Source organism: Poromitra crassiceps, assembly GCF_964638095.1.
Source record: "Poromitra crassiceps genome assembly, chromosome: 21".
Classification (NCBI taxonomy): Eukaryota; Metazoa; Chordata; class Actinopteri; order Beryciformes; family Melamphaidae; genus Poromitra; species Poromitra crassiceps.
This window is the reverse complement of record NC_139638.1, coordinates 9,748,505-9,768,750: the sequence shown is the minus strand read 5'-3', so window position 1 is coordinate 9,768,750 and position 20,246 is coordinate 9,748,505. Positions and strand designations below refer to the sequence as shown.

At 46.9% G+C, this 20,246-nt stretch overlaps 1 protein-coding gene across 1 annotated transcript in view; it reads left to right on the top strand.

Annotated features, from left to right (window-relative positions):
- Nucleotides 1–19,076: 19,076 nt before the first annotated feature.
- Nucleotides 19,077–20,246, top strand: part of LOC310795508 (matrix metalloproteinase-17-like) — a gene marked incomplete at its 5' end in the record, with an annotated part of 137,671 nt that continues 136,501 nt past the window's right edge. The window contains one exon of the mRNA XM_083657572.1: nucleotides 19,077–19,211. Coding sequence (XP_083513698.1) covers nucleotides 19,077–19,211 — 135 coding nt within the window. The remainder of the gene's footprint in view (nucleotides 19,212–20,246) is intronic.

Genomic DNA, 20,246 nt, shown 5'->3' with positions numbered 1-20,246 from the left:
CCTCTCAAACGCCATTTTCCAGCTTGTTAACGTGATATCTCATGAATACCTTGACGGAATTTCATCAAATTTGCCTCAAACATCTACTTAGACTCAAGGATGAACCGATTAGATTTTGGTGGTCAAAAGTCAAAGGTCAAGGTCACTGTGACCTCTCAAACGCCATTTTCAAGCTTGTTAATGTGATATCTCAGGAATGCCTTGACAGAATTTTATCAAACTTGTCTCAAACATCGACTTGGACTCAAGGATGAACTGATTAGATTTTGCTGGTCAAAGGTCAAGGTCACTGTGACCTCTCAAACGCCATTTTCCAGCTTGTTAACACGATATCTCACAAATGCCTTGACGGAATTTCATCAAATTTGCCTCAAACATCGCCTTAGACTCAAGGATGATCTGATTAGATTTTGGTGGTCAAAGGTCAAAGGTCAAGGTGAGCTCTCGAACGCCATTTTCAAGCTTGTTAACGTGATATCTCAGGAATGCCTTGACGGAATTTAATCAAACTTGTCTCAAACATCGACTTGGACTCAAGGATGAACTGATTACATTTTGGTGGTCAAAGTTCAAGGTCACTGTGACCTCTCACACACCCAATTTCCAAGCTCTGTAACGCAACATCACAGGAGCGCCTTGACCGAATCTCTTCCAATTTGCCTCAAATGGCCATTTGGACTCCAGAATGAACTAATGGCGGAGGCATAAGTCCGCGTTGCGGTTGTTCTAGTTTTGTTAACTTCTCCTATAAATATTTCCATTGGTTAAATACCACAAGGTGGGCTATATATGTTGCGATTAATATTTGAAGATCGTGCGTTATCGGGGTTACTATTTACAAATCACAGCAATTAAACAGAGCAAATGGTGGAATATTAAGTTTGTGGATTGAGTTCCGTGCTGCTGGTCTGCTGCCTGTACAGATTACAGACGTGACGTGATGCACACATGACGAGATCCTGTAGGTTTACCTGTTTCTTTTAGTGTAAAGAAATAAGAACACGTTGTCACCTAGGGTTATCTCAGCTACCATCAAACAAATGATCAAATTCTGACTCTAACTGCATTTTAATTGACAGCAACTGTGCAATTCTCTATTGTCAAGGGTAATGAAAATAGTTGACCATTTAGTGATGAATACAGAAAAGAGGAATACTGTAGGCTACTTTATATTTAACTTGCTCCTGAAACCTGCAGGTTGCCTCGTAGCCTTCACAAGTGCATCACATTGTCACCGAGACACATTCCTCAACAGTGAATATAGTGGCCACTGAGCTGATTCTGCTTCTAATTTAGCCCTGAAATACATATTCTTCTTTCTGTTGGCCAGCGCTGTACTGTATGCAAATGTAGGGTGTCTTGTTTTTAAACAGTGTTGATGTTTCTCATTGTCTTGGAGGTGATGCACAGTAAATCCCTCAAAGGCTGCTCACACTGACAATACAAATTACAGGAGTGACATGGCGGCGGTGTGTGGGAAGTAGATGAGGGGGGAATATGAAGAGGAGGAGGGCAGAGTGACTAGAGAACATCGATTCCCATGATGCATTACTTAGCAGCATCCCCTGTGGTGCAGCTGTTTGTTATCTGTCAGGGTCACAGCACCATATAACTGCTGGGGAACAAGCTATGCTAACTAGCCCTCCCTGTAGGCTACTACACACATACTCACAGCTAAGCAGCCCACCCTGCCATACACGCAAGGAGGCAAGCAATGCTACTGTAGACAGCACACATAGGGTGAGCAATGCAAACCACTCCCACTTAAATCCCATAGAGACACTGCGGAGCGCGTCATCATTCAGAAGCCACGCCCCCAAAATGGGGGAGAACAGAAACCCCCCCTCCAATCCTGGCGTTCTCCTATGTCGCGCGCATGGTTGCGTGTTGCACAAAAAGATTGTATATACGGAAGATGAACACTCCAACTTACTTCCTTGACAGCTAGATCCACTTTTTTTTTCTTGCCAATTCTCAATGGCTTCCTTGTTTTGCTCAGGAGTACAAAAAAAAACTTTAACTGGTGATTTTTTACATGTGTTGTCTGCGCAGCCCACCACACAACAGCTTTTAGGTATGTTCAAGGAAAATGACGCTGGTCTATGGGAGTGAACGGAGCGATTCCCCCCGTGATGGGCGTGGCCTATTTGATGCAGTGTCTCTATCGTAGCAAGCAATTCAATATACTGTAGCCCTCCCTATACTCACAAACACGTAGGTGCTATCAATAATAAGTAGGCCTACCCCTCCAGAAACACTCACATAGATAGGGGCCATCTCCTGACCCACACACACATTCACTTGATTGATTCTAACTAGAATCAGAGAGCAACTTCTGCCATGTCCACTCTCGTTTGTTCCATTGTGTGTGTGTGCGTGTGCGTGTGCGTGTGTGTGTGTGCTCCCACTGTGGCTGGCTGAGGGGGAAATGTGATTCCCTCTGAGCAGGTGTTCACAGCCCCAGGCACAGCCTTCAGAGCCCCTTTTCCAATCTAAGAAACAACTGTCACAGAGACTCTGGGCAGAGGACCTGTCACAGAGACTCTGGGCAGAGGACCTGTCACAGAGTCTCTGGGCAGAGGACCTGCCACAGAGACTCTGGGCAGAGGACCTGTCACAGAGTCTCTGGGCAGAGGACCTGTCACAGAGACTCTGGGCAGAGGACCTGTCACAGAGTCTCTGGGCAGAGGACCTGTCACAGAGACTCTGGGCAGAGGACCTGTCACAGAGACTCTGGGCAGAGGACCTGTCACAGAGACTCTGAGAGTCTCTGGGCAGAGGACCTGTCACAGAGACTCTGGGCAGAGGACCTGTCACAGAGACTCTGGGCAGAGGACCTGTCACAGAGACTCTGGACAGAGGACCTGTGACAGAGACTCTGGACAGAGGACCTGTCACAGAGACTCTGGACAGAGGACCTGTCACAGAGACTCTGGACAGAGAACCTGTCACAGAGACTCTGGGCAGAGGACCTGTCACAGAGACTCTGGACAGAGGACCTGTCACAGAGACTCTGGGCAGAGGACCTGTCACAGAGACTCTGAGAGTCTCTGGGCAGAGGACCTGTCACAGAGACTCTGGGCAGAGGACCTGTCACAGAGACTCTGGGCAGAGGACCTGTCACAGAGACTCTGGACAGAGGACCTGTGACAGAGACTCTGGACAGAGGACCTGTCACAGAGACTCTGGACAGAGGACCTGTCACAGAGACTCTGGACAGAGAACCTGTCACAGAGACTCTGGGCAGAGGACCTGTCACAGAGACTCTGGACAGAGGACCTGTCACAGAGACTCTGGACAGAGGACCTGTCACAGAGACTCTGGGCAGAGGACCTGTCACAGAGACTCTGCAGCAGAGGACCTGTCACAGAGACTCTGGGCAGAGGACCTGTCACAGAGACTCTGGGCAGAGGACCTGTCACAGAGACTCTGGGCAGAGGACCTGTCACAGAGTCTCTGGGCAGAGGACCTGTCACAGAGTCTCTGGGCAGAGGACCTGTCACAGAGTCTCTGGGCAGAGGACCTGTCACAGAGACTCTGGGCAGAGGACCTGTCACAGAGACTCTGGACAGAGGACCTGTCACAGAGACTCTGGACAGAGGACCTGTCACAGAGACTCTGGACAGAGGACCTGAGGATTACACTCAGGTCCGATTAACATGAAAGGATGAGAGTATCTATGGCACACACATCTGTAACCTCTTGGCCTCTCTCATTTCAGGTTCCCACTTCTGCTGGCCTTCATTAAGACTCAGGGGAATGGAGCAGCTTTTTTACAGCAGCTATGTTGCATGGTATGCAGCCCTGTTTCAGCTGGATATCAGATTTAATTTTTGCTGTTAAGTTTTAGCTACCCTGGTAAACCAGCAGGTCACATGACCTCACATTAGCCTGGTAAACCAGCCGGTCACATGACCTCACATTTCCTTCTACCAGACCGTCTGGCCTCCAGCTTTCACCCGGTGTCTGCACTAGTGGAGTTGGGCGGGTGTACTTGCCTTGACAGACAACTCCTTCAGCCAATCAGCGTTGGATCCAGTCAAATCCAAATCCACTCTGTAGAACGGCAAAAACATCCTTTCCGGGGAGAAACTCTGCTGTTGCATACTGTTCTACTTGCTTAATTGTTGTTATTGAGTCTATTTCTGCAATAAGTGCACTTTATGGCATGTTTAAACTCGACAAACGTTAACGTTACTGCTCGAGGCAGACAGCCATGGAGGAAGCCATTACTGTTTTGCATTTTTTTATTTTTTCCTGATTGGCTGGTTACAATCTCAACTACGAGGCGGATCGCTGATTGGCTAGAGCACGTTGTAATTTCTGAAAACACCCTCCCAGGGCTGGAGGCCAGACGGTCTGGTACAATGAAATGAAATGAAAGTGCCAGGCTAGGTTTTAGCCACTGTTTTAATCAAGCATCTATATTGCCACTAGTCACAAAGGCCCTCAGATCAATATGCATTTCTCTAATGCAGACTATCAAAGTACTATAACTGACCTCCCCTGTTCTTTCACATGAAATGCAATCAGTAATGTTCAATTAAAAAAAGGACTTTGGAGCCCTGATTGAATCAATTAGCTAATGAATTAAAGGCAGAATGATTGAGGGAATGTCTGCGTAATGTGAGCTAATGTTGTGCAGTGCAGCATGATTTAGCTCACTCCTAAATCCTTCACTTTATATTCAGATAGAAGAGAGAGATATTACAGGGTGCTGCACAGGCCAACACATACTGTAGCAATGTCTGGCTAACACATGATGGATGAGTTTAGCTAGAAAGAATCTATCTATCTACAGTAAGAAGTTGGGGTGGGAATGCTTCTTAATTACATGAACAACGTGGTTAACCAGGAAATGAGTATGATTGATACCAGATGTGATGTCATTAACTGGGAGGGACGCAGAAGCTGCTGCCTACAGGTCCACTGTGGAGAGCAGGACAATGTGCTGCCTACAGGTCCACTGTGGAGAGCAGGACAATGTGCTGCCTACAGGTCCACTGTGGAGAGCAGGACAATGTGCTGCCTACAGGTCCACTGTGGAGAGCAGGACAATGTGCTGCCTACAGGTCCACTGTGGAGAGCAGGACAATGTGCTGCCTACAGGTCCACTGTGGAGAGCAGGACAATGTTCTGCCTACAGGTCCACTGTGGAGAGCAGGACAATGTGCTGCCTACAGGTCCACTGTGGAGAGCAGGACAATGTGCTGCCTACAGGTCCACTGTGGAGAGCAGGACAATGTGCTGCCTACAGGTCCACTGTGGAGAGCAGGACAATGTGCTGCCTACAGGTCCACTGTGGAGAGCAGGACAATGTGCTGCCTACAGGTTCACTGTGGAGAGCAGGACAATGTGCTGCCTACAGGTCCACTGTGGAGAGCAGGACAATGTTCTTCCTACAGGTCCACTGTGGAGAGCAGGACAATGTGCTGCCTACAGGTCCACTGTGGAGAGCAGGACAATGTGCTGCCTACAGGTCCACTGTGGAGAGCAGGACAATGTGCTGCCTACAGGTCCACTGTGGAGAGCAGGACAATGTGCTGCCTACAGCTCCACTGTGGAGAGCAGGACAATGGACGTTTCAGTGATGAATGATGGTGCCGACACACCTGCGGCTCGTGTTCAGGAACGAGGCGGCGCTGCAGATCTAAATCATTGATGGCTTTCACTGATGGCTCATGCATGCTGAGGTCCTACAGATAAGAGGAGCAGGTTCCTCACACAGAGCACGTTCTGGATTAAAGTGGTCACTGTAACAAGGTGGCAGCAGGTGTGGGGCTGCTCTGCTCTCATACTGATTGTAACAGACAACTTAGAGGACAAGGAAAGGACAGTTGTTCTGTGGGTGCAAGTACTGTGTCTCAACACCTCATACACGGCAGCACAGCAGTACCTTGGAAACCCAGCAGTAAAGTGAGTAATCAAATGAGTAACAATGAGTAACAACTGGATGGATGGATGGATGGATGGATGAGTTTGGGGAAACATATTCGCTTTTGAAAATATTTAATACATTTTTTTTTTTTTGTCATTTTCATGTAGTTTGAGAAAAAAAACACACACTACACACACACACACAAAATCCCATAGCAGCTGTAACTGCTGCTCACTTTCTTCATGCAAACAGCCAGTTTTTCCAGACATTCCTCAGAGACGCTCCGCCAGGAAAAACATCTTCATACCAAAGAAGACGTTTTGAATAGATATACCCCAAGGGTGTTGAATAAATATATCCAAGGAATTTGGATAAATGCATTTGAGGCATTTTCCCCTTCATTCTTAATTGAAAAATAAATATTACTTCACATATTCTCTCTCTGATTGAAACCCACAATAGGAATAGGAACTGATACATCAATGGCAGGTGAAGCAAAGCGGCATTGAGGAATGGGCTGCAGCAAATAACATGCTTCTCAACGGCAACAAGTCAATGGAGCTGAGAGTATGCTTCACTAAGGACCCTCCCCAGCCAGCCCCTCTAATCCTCAACGGCCAGGTTGTCCCTGTTGTCACAAGCACAAAATACCTGGGTTTCCATCTGGACAATCAGCTCAGTGGAGATGTTCACGTTGAGGAGGCTGTGAAAAAATCCTCCAAGCGTCTGCATTTTCTCACTGTGATGGCAAGAAATGGGCTCCCTGTAGAAGACCTGGTGGATATCTATAACACACTGATCAGACCATGTCTAGAATATGGGAGTGTACTGACTGTGGGCTGTACGGCTAAACAACGAGCCACCATGGACAGGGTTCAGAAAAGGGCTGTCAAAAAAATGATGAGGTTCAAGGACGTCTCTTTGCATCTTCCTGATCTGCAGACAGGAAGAGAACAGGTCACTGTGAAGCTGATTCAGGACATGATGCACCAGCCTAACCACCCGCTCCACCACATCCTCCCTCCTAGTAAGAGAGAAAGGACTGGTCGTGTTCTGCACAGAGGCAATCAGTTGTCTTTGCCAAAAACCAGAACAAATAGACTGAGAAACTCCACCATCTCCTGTGGCGTCTGGCTTTTTAATGGGCTGTAGTTAAGCGTTGATTGTATTTTTGATGTTGGGGTTTGTTTTAATAATGCATAATGAATGTATGTGTATTTTCTATTGTTTTTTTCAAGTGTACATCCTGCATAATTCAGTCATGTATTGCAAGCCAGAATGATTCAACTCAAACTCAACTCAACAATCTCATCTGTAGTGGAAGAAGCAGCTGTAAAGGAGGATAAGTTGGTGAGGAGATCAAAGTACTTCATATCCTATAAGGTTGAACAAATATGACATTTCTCTAACCCTGCTGCCTCCCTCTTTTAATCTTTCCAGCTCTTTTTTTTAGGTGTTCACTATGAAGAGCGCTGATATAACAAGTTGTTGCTATAATTGCACAACCTCACCAGTCACCACAGAAAATTATCTAAATGTCACTGCATGGGATGCTACAACACTTAAGGCAAAATGTGCACAGCACCCTGAGATGTACAATTGAATGTTTCACCTTCTGTAAATGTAAGATTGAGCGTTATCACCCTCTTTAGCCAGTAGACACAACGTTCAAACGTTATAGCATCATGTTGTGGTTTAAGGCGTGTCTGACTGGGACTAGATGATTTGATGTCAAACTTCTCCTCTGATAACTTCATGCTGCTTTTGTCTGGAGCATCTTTTTCGAGTCTCTCTCCTCAAGACCAAGGATGAATGACTGTGGAACCTTATCTGAGTTAGAAATGCAAGGAGCAAATTATTAGAATTAAATTAAAATTAAAATTTAATCAGAAAGTAATTGTTTGATTCATTAGTTGGTTCTTTGGTGCACTGATTGGAGATTATGAATCTATTAAATGCACTGCAGGGCCATTCAGCTCTTAGTGACTGTCAGTCATCATTATTATTACGCAACATGATAAAAGTAAGTAAAAGTATCCTCTCACAGGAGAAGAAAAGAGAGGCTGGTGGATGCAGGGAGAACCTGATGTATTCTCTTAATAGAGGCTGGTGGATGCAGGGAGAACCTGATGCCCTCTCTTCCTAAGAGAGGCTGGTGGATGCAGGGAGAACCTGATGTCTTCTCTTAAGAGAGGCTGGTGGATGCAGTGAGAACCTGATGTCTTCTCTTCCTAAGAGAGGCTGGTGGATGCAGGGAGAACCTGATGTATTCTCTTCCTAAGAGAGGCTGGTGGATGCAGTGAGAACCTGATGCCTTCTCTTAAGAGAGGCTGGTGGATGCAGGGAGAACCTGATGTCTTCTCTTAAGAGAGGCTGGTGGATGCAGGGAGAACCTGATGTCTTCTCTTAAGAGAGGCTGGTGGATGCAGGGAGAACCTGATGTCTTCTCTTCCTAAGAGAGGCTGGTGGATGCAGGGAGAACCTGATGTATTCTCTTCCTAAGAGAGGCTGGTGGATGCAGGGAGAACCTGATGTCTTCTCTTCCTAAGAGAGGCTGGTGGATGCAGGGAGAACCTGATGTCTTCTCTTAAGAGAGGCTGGTGGATGCAGGGAGAACCTGATGTCTTCTCTTCCTAAGAGAGGCTGGTGGAACCTGATGCCTTCTCTTCCTAAGAGAGGCTGGTGGATGCAGGGAGAACCTGATGTCTTCTCTTCCTAAGAGAGGCTGGTGGATGCAGGGAGAACCTGATGTCTTCTCTTAACACATTGACTGCCAGCCGTTTTTTTTTGCTGTAGGTAGCTTCTGCCAAGCCGTTTTTTGAGGATTCTGGCTCATTTTACAAGAGCCGAGGATTCGTTTCAGCTTGGACTTTGTGAACATACAATATCTCAAAAGTACTAATAGAATGTGTACTTTCTCTGTCTAAAAGAGTTAGTTTGTAGAGTTAGTAGTTATGTAGATATTAGCCGTTGAGTACAGCATGGTTTCAGGGTCTGAGGCAGAAAGCTGAGATAATCGCAGTTTTGTGAAATTCAATCAAACAGGCAGAAAAGTCACTTTAACCATTTATTTTTGAAATCAGTGAGACATCAGACATCTGAACAATAGTTGTTTTCAATAATGGAGGAATAATACCATAATAAAATAAATAAATGTCAAAATAAATACAAAACAACAGCAGACCACAGGTCACTCAGCTTTTTTTTTTTTTTTACATGTTTTTTTTTTTTATAGGTTTTTTCGGTTCGTGATCAAACCGGTTTGGGCTCGTACACCGAATCCAGAACTGCTCCAAAATGTAATGGGTACTTCCTTGGCCCATGTTACACCCATCCACAAAGTTACATGAAAATCGGCAGGTGCTTTTATGTATTCCTGCTAGCTAGCAAACAATCAAACAGAGCATCAAAAACAAAACCTCCCTGGCAGGTTTTTTTTTTTTTTTACGAACCATGCCTACTCAGTGCCACTGAGCTTAGAACTTGTCTGAGTGGTACACCTCAAAGCAGTGAGCCCTGTGTAATGGGACCTCACATATAACACAAAAGTAGCGTGTCTCGCTTCTAAGCTTATTCTTTGTACAAACCCTACACCTCCTTGCTGGGTGAGCTTGTTTGCGTGAGGCTGGATACTGGGCCATGACATGGCCCGCTAGATCGACATCCAGCCTGCTTGGAGGGTCCAGGTATGGTGCCCGGGGCATGGTTGCAGGTTGGTCACTGCTGCCCTCCCCCCCACCCCCCACCTCCTCCCCCCCACCCCCCACCTCCTCCCCCACCTCCTCCCCCACCTCCTCCCCGCCACCCCCCACCTCCTCCCCCACCCCCCTCCTCTCCACCACAGATTTGATGGTAGCCAAGGTGTCTGAGGTGGGGGGCGACCTGTTGTCGGCCAGCCAGTAACTGAGCCGGTGTCTCACTCGACCCTATATGTTATGAGATCTTATTTTATTTTATTTATTTTATTTATTTTATTTGATTATTTTTTTATGTATGTTTTTATTAGGATTTGATGGGCTTATTTTTTAAATAGCACAAATTGTCTTTTATCTTATTTTATGCTTATTTTTATTGGTTATTCACTGTGCCCCACTTTCCCATATCATTCTCCCCCCTGCGTGGCAGGCACACCCACGCATCACCCTCAGACTCTGACAAGTGCTTGTGGCACTCACACTATCACACACTTACACACATCCAGACATACACACAACAGTACACATTTTATAACAGTCATCATGAGGACCGCAATGGAAATAAGCTGTCAGCTTTATTGCGTTTTTATCCTTTTGATAATGGTGGGCCTGTGTATGTATATATGTATATTGTATATACTGTGTATTCATTATCAATAAAGAACTCAATCAATCAATCAAAGGTTTGGTCCATGCATAGATAACACTCAGGATGAAAGCCATCAAAGTTTTACACTTTCTCTGTGGGTGTTTAGCTTTGTACAGAACAAAGGCGTTATAAAAAGACATCTGAAACATGTACATGACAAATTTGAAAGGCCACCTCGATGTCTTCCTGGCAAAGGGATAGTATGCGATGTTCTGGTCCAATCTGTCGACCCCATTCATGTACTTGTTGTAGTCCACAACGCACTTGGGTTTTGCGTGTGGGACCCTCTCTCTGCTGCCTTTCTGCCTGACCTGCACCGTCTCCATCGTGTCGTCGTGCATAGTGGAAACCATTTTCACGATTCGCTTGTCGCGCCAGGCCAGAACCATGGTGCCACCATTGTGGCGCATGACCGTTTCCCCCATCTTCACTGTGTGGTTGGTAACCTTCGTAGCAGGTGGCTCGCCCCTGTTCTTCCTCAGAGTGCCACAGACATGTGTCTGACACTCCAGCAGCTGTGCACACATTCCAACAGAGTTGTAGTAGTTGTCCATGTATAAATGGTACCCCTGCCCTGCCAAGTCCCCGAGGAGGAACTCCACCGTCTCGCCTAGGGAGGACCGCTCACCACAGTAGGGCTTCATGCTGTAGCAGTAACCTGTCTGGGAGTCACAGAGGATGTATGATTTTATCCCATACTTTATGGGTTTCTGTGGGTTGTACACCTTGAAGGCCAACCGCCCACGCCACAGGAGCATCCCCTCATCAATACTGATGTCTTGACCTGGTGTGAACATGGCTCTGAACTTTCCTAACAGGTCGTTCAATACTGGCCGGACCTTGTACAACCTGTCTGCACCATCAACATCAAAATTGTCAGAGAAATGGAGGAATCTGGTTAGCAGTTGAAAGCGGTTGCGAGACATGGTTTTGTTGAAGTGGGGGGTAGCATACACTTCATTTTTGGTCCAGTACATGGACAGTTCAGGCTTCTTCACGATCCCAGTGAGGAAGTATAGTCCCAAGAAGCTCTTGATTTCTGCCACATCAGTGTCCTTCCACCTCCCAAGCCTTGAATGTGGCAGAGCCTCGCTCACCTCACTGATGCACTGATGGGCATACAGATTTGTTTGTGCTACAATGGCCTGGAGCAGCTCATCGTCCAGGAAGAGCTGGAAAAAGTCCACTGGTTGAGCAGGAGCACCACCAGTATGAGGACCCGGTTCTGCCGTGAATGGGATGTGGGTTGGCTCCCAGTCAACATCACTCCACTCAGGAGGACCTGCAGGCTGGGGACGTTTCCCACTTCCAGCTCCATCTGCAAATTATAGAAATACATAATTACCATAAAATAGTGTTTTTCATATGTGTGGTACTGAATTCTGGAGTTCTAGAATTTCTGGAATTCTGGCTGGAACCTGTGATGTGAAAATAAACCTGATTCTGAAGAGTGATCTTACCCATTTTCCTGGCACCAGAGGATGTGGCACCAGATGCTGTAGCGCTACAGCTGGCTCCAGGCTCATCTTCAGAGTCTGAAATTCAAGATTCAAGATTTTTATTGTCACTCCATGGTACAAGTATCACGTGTGAAATTCTTGTGCTGTGAACTCCGTTTACAACATAGTACAAATATAACAGGGCATTGAGTGCAAAAAAACAACAACAAGAGACAACAATCAATAAGGCAGTATAGTGATAAGACATACTGCCTTATTGATTGTTGTGTCTCTTGTTGTTCAGTAAAATGAATTGACTGACTGCTGGCTTTTGTACAGTCATAGTAATTACATTTACACAAGTTACACAAGTCATCTCAAACATCGTCTTACCACTGCTGCTCTGTGGAGCTTCGCTCCTCGACGGGGCCCATTCTTCCTCAGAATCCTCCGCGTCTGGAGAAGACGTGAGGTCGCTCGACTCGGACGACTCAGTCAGCCCAGCAGCCGCAGCGGCGACATGCATGGGCTCACCCCGTTCCTCATCCGAGACCTCGGAATCGGAATCCGGCACAAGCTCGTTTCGGACGGAAAAGAAATCCAGCAGTGATCTCTGATCCGCCGATCGCTTGCGTGCAGCCGCCGAAGACCGCTTGCGTTTGGCCGGCATGGCACAAACACAAACACCACCCACTCCCAACTAAACTAAAACTGAAAATACTAACTAAACTAAACTGAAATAAAACAACTACTGCTACGACTAGATCAAACTGAACTGAAATAAGGCTAATCTACCGGCTACCAACTCGATCAAACTGAACTAGAATAAACGCTAAATACTAATACTAAAATGAACTGACGCTAAGGCTAAGCTAACTACAATGAACTAACTACGCGCTAACTATCTATCTAAACAAAGTCTACTATAAAGACTATACTAAACACTACTACTGTACTAACAACTAACAAACTAAATCAACTACGCTAACCAACTCGCTCTAAATCTGACTCTAAATTGCTAAATTGCTGAAATTCTCTATGTATAAATCGCTATGTAATTCTGTCTCACTCTGTATCTAACCAACCTACGTTCAACCCACGCTGATCAAAGGAGCCCGCCTTCCTTATATAGAAATCTTTGTTAGAGTACTTCCGGGGCAGCGGGAGAGGTCGGATCCACATTCACATATTGCCCAAGGGCCTCACCTAGTGGAAACCACTGAAAAAACAGTTTGACGTGTAAACACGTCGTTGGCAGTCAACAGCTGGATTCTGAAAACGTGTTTACACGTCGTTGGCAGTCAAGGTGTTAAGAGAGGCTGGTGGATGCAGGGAGAACCTGATGCCTTCTCTTCCTAAGAGAGGCTGGTGGATGCAGTGAGAACCTGATGCCTTCTCTTCCTAAGAGAGGCTGGTGGATGCAGTGAGAACCTGATGTCTTCTCTTAACTCATTCACCGCCAGTTTAGGACTGCCAATATTTAGCACAGGCCAAAGATTTTCATAATTGTTGGTCATCTTTCAAGACCCACAGTAAATTATCTATTAGCACCAGAGTGATTTGCAATACCTCAAAATGAAGATGTACGTCTCTGGGTTCACCAGGGAAAAAAAAGTGAGCTTTTAGCATGTTCTGTACTCTACTTATAGCCATTTATATACACCCTGTTTTCCCCCAAAATGTCTCTCTGAGAAAAGAAATTGCAGAAAATGGCATTTATGTATTTATGCACACAATCTCATGCAGAACTCGCTCTCAATTCTTTTATTTTGAACTGTATTGACATCAGACATGTAAATATTATTCGTTAGGACACAAATGACAAAAAAAAATATATATATATATATATATATACACATGAAGTGCTTTTTTTTTACATTCAACAATACAGTTTACTCGGTGTGAGTGAGTGTGCAGACAGACAGACAGACAGACAGACAGACAGACACACCGACAGACAGACAGACAGACAGACAGACACACACACACACACACACACACACACACGATCCCCCTTTTAGATTTCTAACCCCACATATGATAAGCAATAACCACGCCCTGTGGCGCTGGGATTGGCCAGGAGCAACACTGGAGGGCACGCAGCCCAGCGATTACATGAACCAACTGAATAGCTCTTGAGAAAGGACAGCGGGCTGCTCTGACTCCCGCTTCTGCCTTGTGCCTTGCTGTTGTGTGTTTATTTTGCACCCTTCCTCGTCCATGTCTCCCTGTCATATCCCCTGCTATCTGATCGTTCCCGTTTTCCCCTCGGCTATTCAACACGTCCTCACCGCCCTCGCAAACTGATCGATCATTTCCTCATTCCTCCGATGATCAAACACATCTCTTGATTACTTTCTCCCGGCTGGCACAGAGGAAGGCGACTCCAGCTCGTGCAGCGCGCCGAGGCGCGTTTCAATGGCGTTTCTCCTGTCTGCACAAGGAAGCGTTACCAGTTTTCTGCTTTTCCTCCTGCTCAATTTCAAAACAACAGCTGCGGTATGTGTTTGTTCACGTGTTGTCTTAGATGATAGGGACCTGATACCATGTGACAGGCTGGGGAAGTGTTTAAACTACGCCCTGCAGTAATAAAAACAAAAACACGTCAAACACGTCATTGGCGGGGAGGGCTATTTCTGATAACACGTCAAAGACGTCATTGGCGGTGAATGAGTTAAGAGAGGCTGGTGGATGCAGGGAGAACCTGATGTCTTCTCTTAAGAGAGGCTGGTGGATGCAGTGAGAACCTGATGTCTTCTCTTAAGAGAGGCTGGTGGATGCAGTGAGAACCTGATGTCTTCTCTTCCTAAGAGAGACTGGTGGATGCAGGGAGAACCTGATGTCTTCTCTTCCTAAGAGAGGCTGGTGGATGCAGTGAGAACCTGATGTCTTCTCTTAAGAGAGGCTGGTGGATGCAGGGAGAACCTGATGTCTTCTCTTAAGAGAGGCTGGTGGATGCAGGGAGAACCTGATGTCTTCTCTTAAGAGAGGCTGGTGGATGCAGTGAGAACCTGATGTCTTCTCTTAAGAGAGGCTGGTGGATGCAGTGAGAACCTGATGTCTTCTCTTAAGAGAGGCTGGTGGATGCAGGGAGAACCTGATGTCTTCTCTTAAGAGAGGCTGGTGGATGTAGGGAGAACCTGATGTCTTCTCTTAAGAGAGGCTGGTGGATGCAGTGAGAACCTGATGTCTTCTCTTAAGAGAGGCTGGTGGATGTAGGGAGAACCTGATGTCTTCTCTTAAGAGAGGCTGGTGGATGCAGGGAGAACCTGATGTCTTCTCTTCCTAAGAGAGGCTGGTGGATGCAGGGAGAACCTGATGTCTTCTCTTAAGAGAGGCTGGTGGATGTAGGGAGAACCTGATGTCTTCTCTTAAGAGAGGCTGGTGGATGCAGGGAGAACCTGATGTCTTCTCTTCCTAAGAGAGGCTGGTGGATGCAGGGAGAACCTGATGTCTTCTCTTAAGAGAGGCTGGTGGATGTAGGGAGAACCTGATGCCTTCTCTTAAGAGAGGCTGGTGGATGCAGGGTGAACCTGATGTCTTCTCTTAAGAGAGGCTGGTGGAACCTGATGTCTTCTCTTCCTAAGAGAGGCTGGTGGATGCAGGGAGAACCTGATGTCTTCTCTTCCTAAGAGAGGCTGGTGGATGCAGGGAGAACCTGATGTATTCTCTTCCTAAGAGAGGCTGGTGGATGCAGGGAGAACCTGATGTATTCTCTTCCTAAGAGAGGCTGGTGGAACCTGGTGCCTTCTCTTCCTATTCCCATCTTAAAAGCTCTGATGTTCATGGCATGGGGATGATCTCTGCAGGTCTTTTTTCTGCAATGTTGACTCTTTTCTTGGTGAAAATAGCAGCACAGCATCGAGGGAGTAGAAAATAAGGCAGCTCTGAATTTAAGAGACATGTGCACTTTCTTCACTCTGATGACCAAGCTTCTGCTGATATTTAATTGGGTCTCAGTTAGCTCCCTGAACACTCACCTCCCCCTAACTGCCAACAGCTACTGTACGTATATTATTATTAGTGTAGGGGGGGGGTATGGTGGCACAGTCGGTAGCGCTGTCGCCTCACAGCTAGAAGGTCCTGAGTTCGATTCTCGCCTGGGACGCTGTGGGCGCTGGAGTTGTGACCCCCCCATATCTTCAGTGCCTACTGCCCAGGTGCCGAAAGGGCCTTTCTGTGTGGAGTTTGCATGTTCTCCCCGTACCCCCCAGGGGGTTCCTCCATACATAACCCCCCCACTAAAAACATGCAGAAGATCGTCATCCGACCAGTGACGACAACATCTGAAGTTGGTCCAATGATGGTCCAATGAAGGTCCCCAGGTGCTGGAAAGAAAAAGTGACCACTTCTCCTGGCCTGCCCCCCAGAGGAAAGGACAAGCCTGGATGGGTCAAATGCAGAGGACATATTTCACCAGCCACCATGAGTGTGTGTTGTGGCTGCATGCATGTGTTGTAGTGTCCGTGTGACAATAAAGACGGGCTGCCATCTGAAATCGTGTTTTAATCGTTTTTTAATCGTGTAACACTTCACTATTAGTAGTAGGCTGGTAGTATTAGTTGTAGTGGCAATAGTGGTGTTACTAATGGCACTGGTAGTAGTACATTGCTTTACTGCTGTATTGCTGACATTTTCCAGCATACCGGTAAGTTTGCAGGTTGTTGAAGATGTAATGACGCATCCATTCAACTGCCAGGTATACACGCACTCAAAATGTTTGCTAAATTGTGAGGGAAAGTCCAGTTTATTTGCCCAAAAAGGAATGAGGACATACTGCATACATAATGCATCTTATAACGTCATAACTGGAATGACTTATATACTCACTGATCTTTGGGCCCCTGGACAGGTGTCTTATTAAATGCACAGAGAAACGCAACGCAGGGCTAGATTGAAAGGGGGGAAAGTAAAAGTTTGGTACAGTCGGCCTATTGGCACAAGTAAAAATAACATTATTAATCTGAATATATTGTGGCCATCTGTTAATTCCCTGATTAAAAATATATACAGTATATTTCCTTGACAGTTGCTATACACCAAAAGGGCACACAGAGGAAAAGTAAATACATAATTATGATCATGAGCTTCTGACAGGAGGAGAATTATGTAATACGAATGACGTTTGGCTGGTCTGGTATGAATTCTCACTGGTGACTCAGTGAGAAAGAGAAAGAGAGATTATGTCAAGTGACTTTGCAAGCTGCACTTTGAGGTCCAGGATTGACAATTTGGCCTTTCAGCTTGTGCACTTTACACCTCTTGACTCTTTCTCTGCCTCGGCTGGCAGGGCTGCTTCAGAAGCTCCTCTACTCATCAGATGTTTCAGAAGCTCCTCCACTCATCAGAAGCACAGCCAGGACTTCCAGCTCTCAGGCCGTCAGCACACTATCCTACACCTCTCTGCCTTCATCCCTATTCATAGACAGGCTTTGCTCACATACACATTCTCTCCGTTTTAAAATGGTATAATGAACATGTGGGAGGATAAATGATAATATGGGACTTGGTGATGGAGTAACTCTGCTATACCAAAATGACATCTCAGATGTCATCAATACAGGTCAGCCTGCAGTATGTTACAGCATCATGTGATTTGGTTTCATACAATGATGTGTGGCGATTATATCATTTTATGATGGCGACTATGCAAAGTGTGTGTGTGTGTGTGTGTGTGTGTGTGTGTGTGTGAGAGAGAGAGATGGGGGGGGGGATAGTATGTTTTATGAGCCATACGATATGCCAAGGAAGGGACCATGCACAATGCCTCTTAAGAGTAAGAATCAATCAATCAATCAATCATGTCATGGGCAGTTTGTTTTGTCCTACCTGTACCATGGCCAAAATGCGCATAGGGCCAATATGCCCTTTTCACAGCAACCATTTGGAGGTGATACAGCAGGAAGTAAAACAGATATAACCATCAATAACATTAATGAGGCCCCCAACATTGGAACCGTCATGGTTACACCTGCTTTACCACCTCAAAGCGGTTGCTGTGAAAATAATCTATAAAGCTGTTAAAACGTGTATAAAAAAACAAACAGTCTAGATGCAGCTATGGGGGGAAACAAAAACAAAAAACAAAAGAGAATCCTGTTGTTACAGTAGCCTACATGTAACCGAGTTGAATCAGCGTGGATTCCTCGTGAGTCCCGAGTGGTAGCGAGTGGATTGGTTAAACTCACTCCCCAGGTATAAAGGCATGTTAACCAGCTCCGCCAAGGGAGCTAGCTCTCTTGGTGTTGCGGTTAACATGCTGGACTCCCAAGCCGAGGGTCGGCAGTTCGAATCCACCCCTGGACAAGCCCTTAACATGGGTTGCTGCAAGTACCACCTACACAACGCCGTTACATACATACCAGTCCCACATATTAATACAAAGTGGTCTCCAACCTGCTCCATGCTCTTTAAGCCTTTGAGCCCAAATACTCATCCATCCACTTTCACTCTCTCTCTCTCTCTCTCTCTCTCTCCCCCTATCTTGGTCTCTCTCTCTCCCCCTTCCTCTCCCAGTCCCCCTCTCTCTCTCCCTTCTCCTCCCAGTCCCCCCCCCCCTCTCTCTCCCTCTCTCCCTCCCTATCTCGGTCCCCCCTCTCTCTCTCTCCCTTGCTCTCCCAGTCCCTCTCTCTCTCTCTCTCTCTCTCCCTCCCTTGCTCTCCCAGTCCCTCTCTCTCTCTCTCGCTTGCTCTCCCAGTCTCTCTCTCTCTCCCTTGCTCTCCCAGTCCCTCTCTCTCTCTCCCTTGCTCTCCCAGTCCCTCTCTCTCTCTCTCTCTCTCCCTCCCTTGCTCTCCCAGTCCCTCTCTCTCTCTCTCCCCCCTTGCTCTCCCAGTCCCCCCCCCCCCTCTCTCTCTCTCCCTTGCTCTCCCAGTCCCCCCCCCTCTCTCTCTCTCTCTCTCCCCCCTTGCTCTCCCAGCCCCCCTCTCTCTCTCTCTCTCTCTCTCTCTCTCTCCCTCTCTCTCCGTGTGCGTCAACGAGCGGTCTCTGCATGCTGCTCGTTGCTCGGGACAAAACCTCACGGAGCTGCATTCATTTCCCAGTGGTGAGAAGAGAAGAGAAGAGACGGTGGAGAAGCGGAGAGCTCGCCCTCCTCGCTGCGCTGCGGGGATTTAGGATACCTTTCATGGACTTGGCACAGGACGAGCAGCACTCGCGTTTCTTTCACGCAAACATGACTACTTTTAGGTGTTGTTAGTTAGCGCGTTAGCTTACAAAACATTTGTGTGGAAACTGTCTCGGTGTTACGGCGTGTGTGGGCAAATGTGTTTCATGCGCTTGCGCTCCACAGTGAGGTAGACTTGTCTGAGCAACATCTTGACAGCAGTGTGGACCTTTGCTTGAGCCCGTGTGGATGCGGCTGGTCGCGCCGCTGGAGCAGCGTGTCTGTCTGTCTGTCACACAGGCAGGGCATCATCATGATCTGTCTGCTTCTCCACAAGTGGAGGAGGAATATTTCTCCGGAGATGCTGCTGCTGCTGCTGATGTTGTGGTTTGGACCTCTGGCTGGAGCGGCTCCCTCTCTGACCACCGAGCAGCTGGACACGGGGGTGGTGAGTTTCTCTACACCTTTTCTATATATTATCTCCACAACATTTAATTATACTCTCTCTGGACATGGAGGCTGCTAAGTTGTTCCCCCTTTTACCGCTGGTGGACATGAGGGTGGTGTGTGTGGTGTACAGTGTGGTGTTCCACATGTGTCACCTGCAGGTAGTGAAAGTGAGTTGTGCTGTGCTACCTTTTCTACTCTAGACAGGAGAGGGAAGCTGCGTTCTCTGACAGTCAGATGAGGACTTTCAGTCAATCTGACCATGGCTCCATGGAAATAATGTTGACTGTTGGACACCGATGCCTAATTGAAACAATTGCTCTGTTTAAAATAGAGGACTAATGGCCATGGTGGCTATAGGGCAGTGGTTCTCAAAGTGGGGTCTCGGGACCCCCAGATGTCCTTTGGGGGGGGGATATTTTAATTAGAATTCCACTATTTTGGCGAAATTTTGGTTTCATACACTTTATGTGAGAAAATATCTAAAAGTGTGAGGAGCCTCCCACTCTCCTGGCCCTGTCTTTCAGGGGGCCTGGTGTTCGGGTCGTTAGGCTGATTGGGTGCACCTGGGCCCTGTGCACTTTTTGGGCTTAAGACTAAGGGAAAAATAACTAGACAACACAAACGGAAAACAAAAGGTGCATCAGTGAGGAGGGAGAGAGACTGAATCGTCTGAAGGTCTTCTTCAACCCAATGAGTGCCCTGGGCCCAGGTGCACCCAATCATCCTAACGACCCCAACACCAGGCTCATGCAAGACAGGGCCAGGAGAGAGGGGGGGGGGGGTCATCACAAAAGCTAAAGTCTTATCAGATGGGGGACCCTGGGTCAACATCTGATCAGATGGGGGTCCGTGGTCTTAGTTGTGTCAGTTTGGGGGTCCTTGATGTGAAGAAGTGTGAGAACCACTGGGCTAGGCTACATGAGATACAGCAGGGTGGGCTCGAGCAGCAGAATACTGGACTGTGTTTGAAGGACTGCGTTTACATGGACTTGAGTATCCCGGTTATGAGGCTTATCCTGGTTTTGATCATATT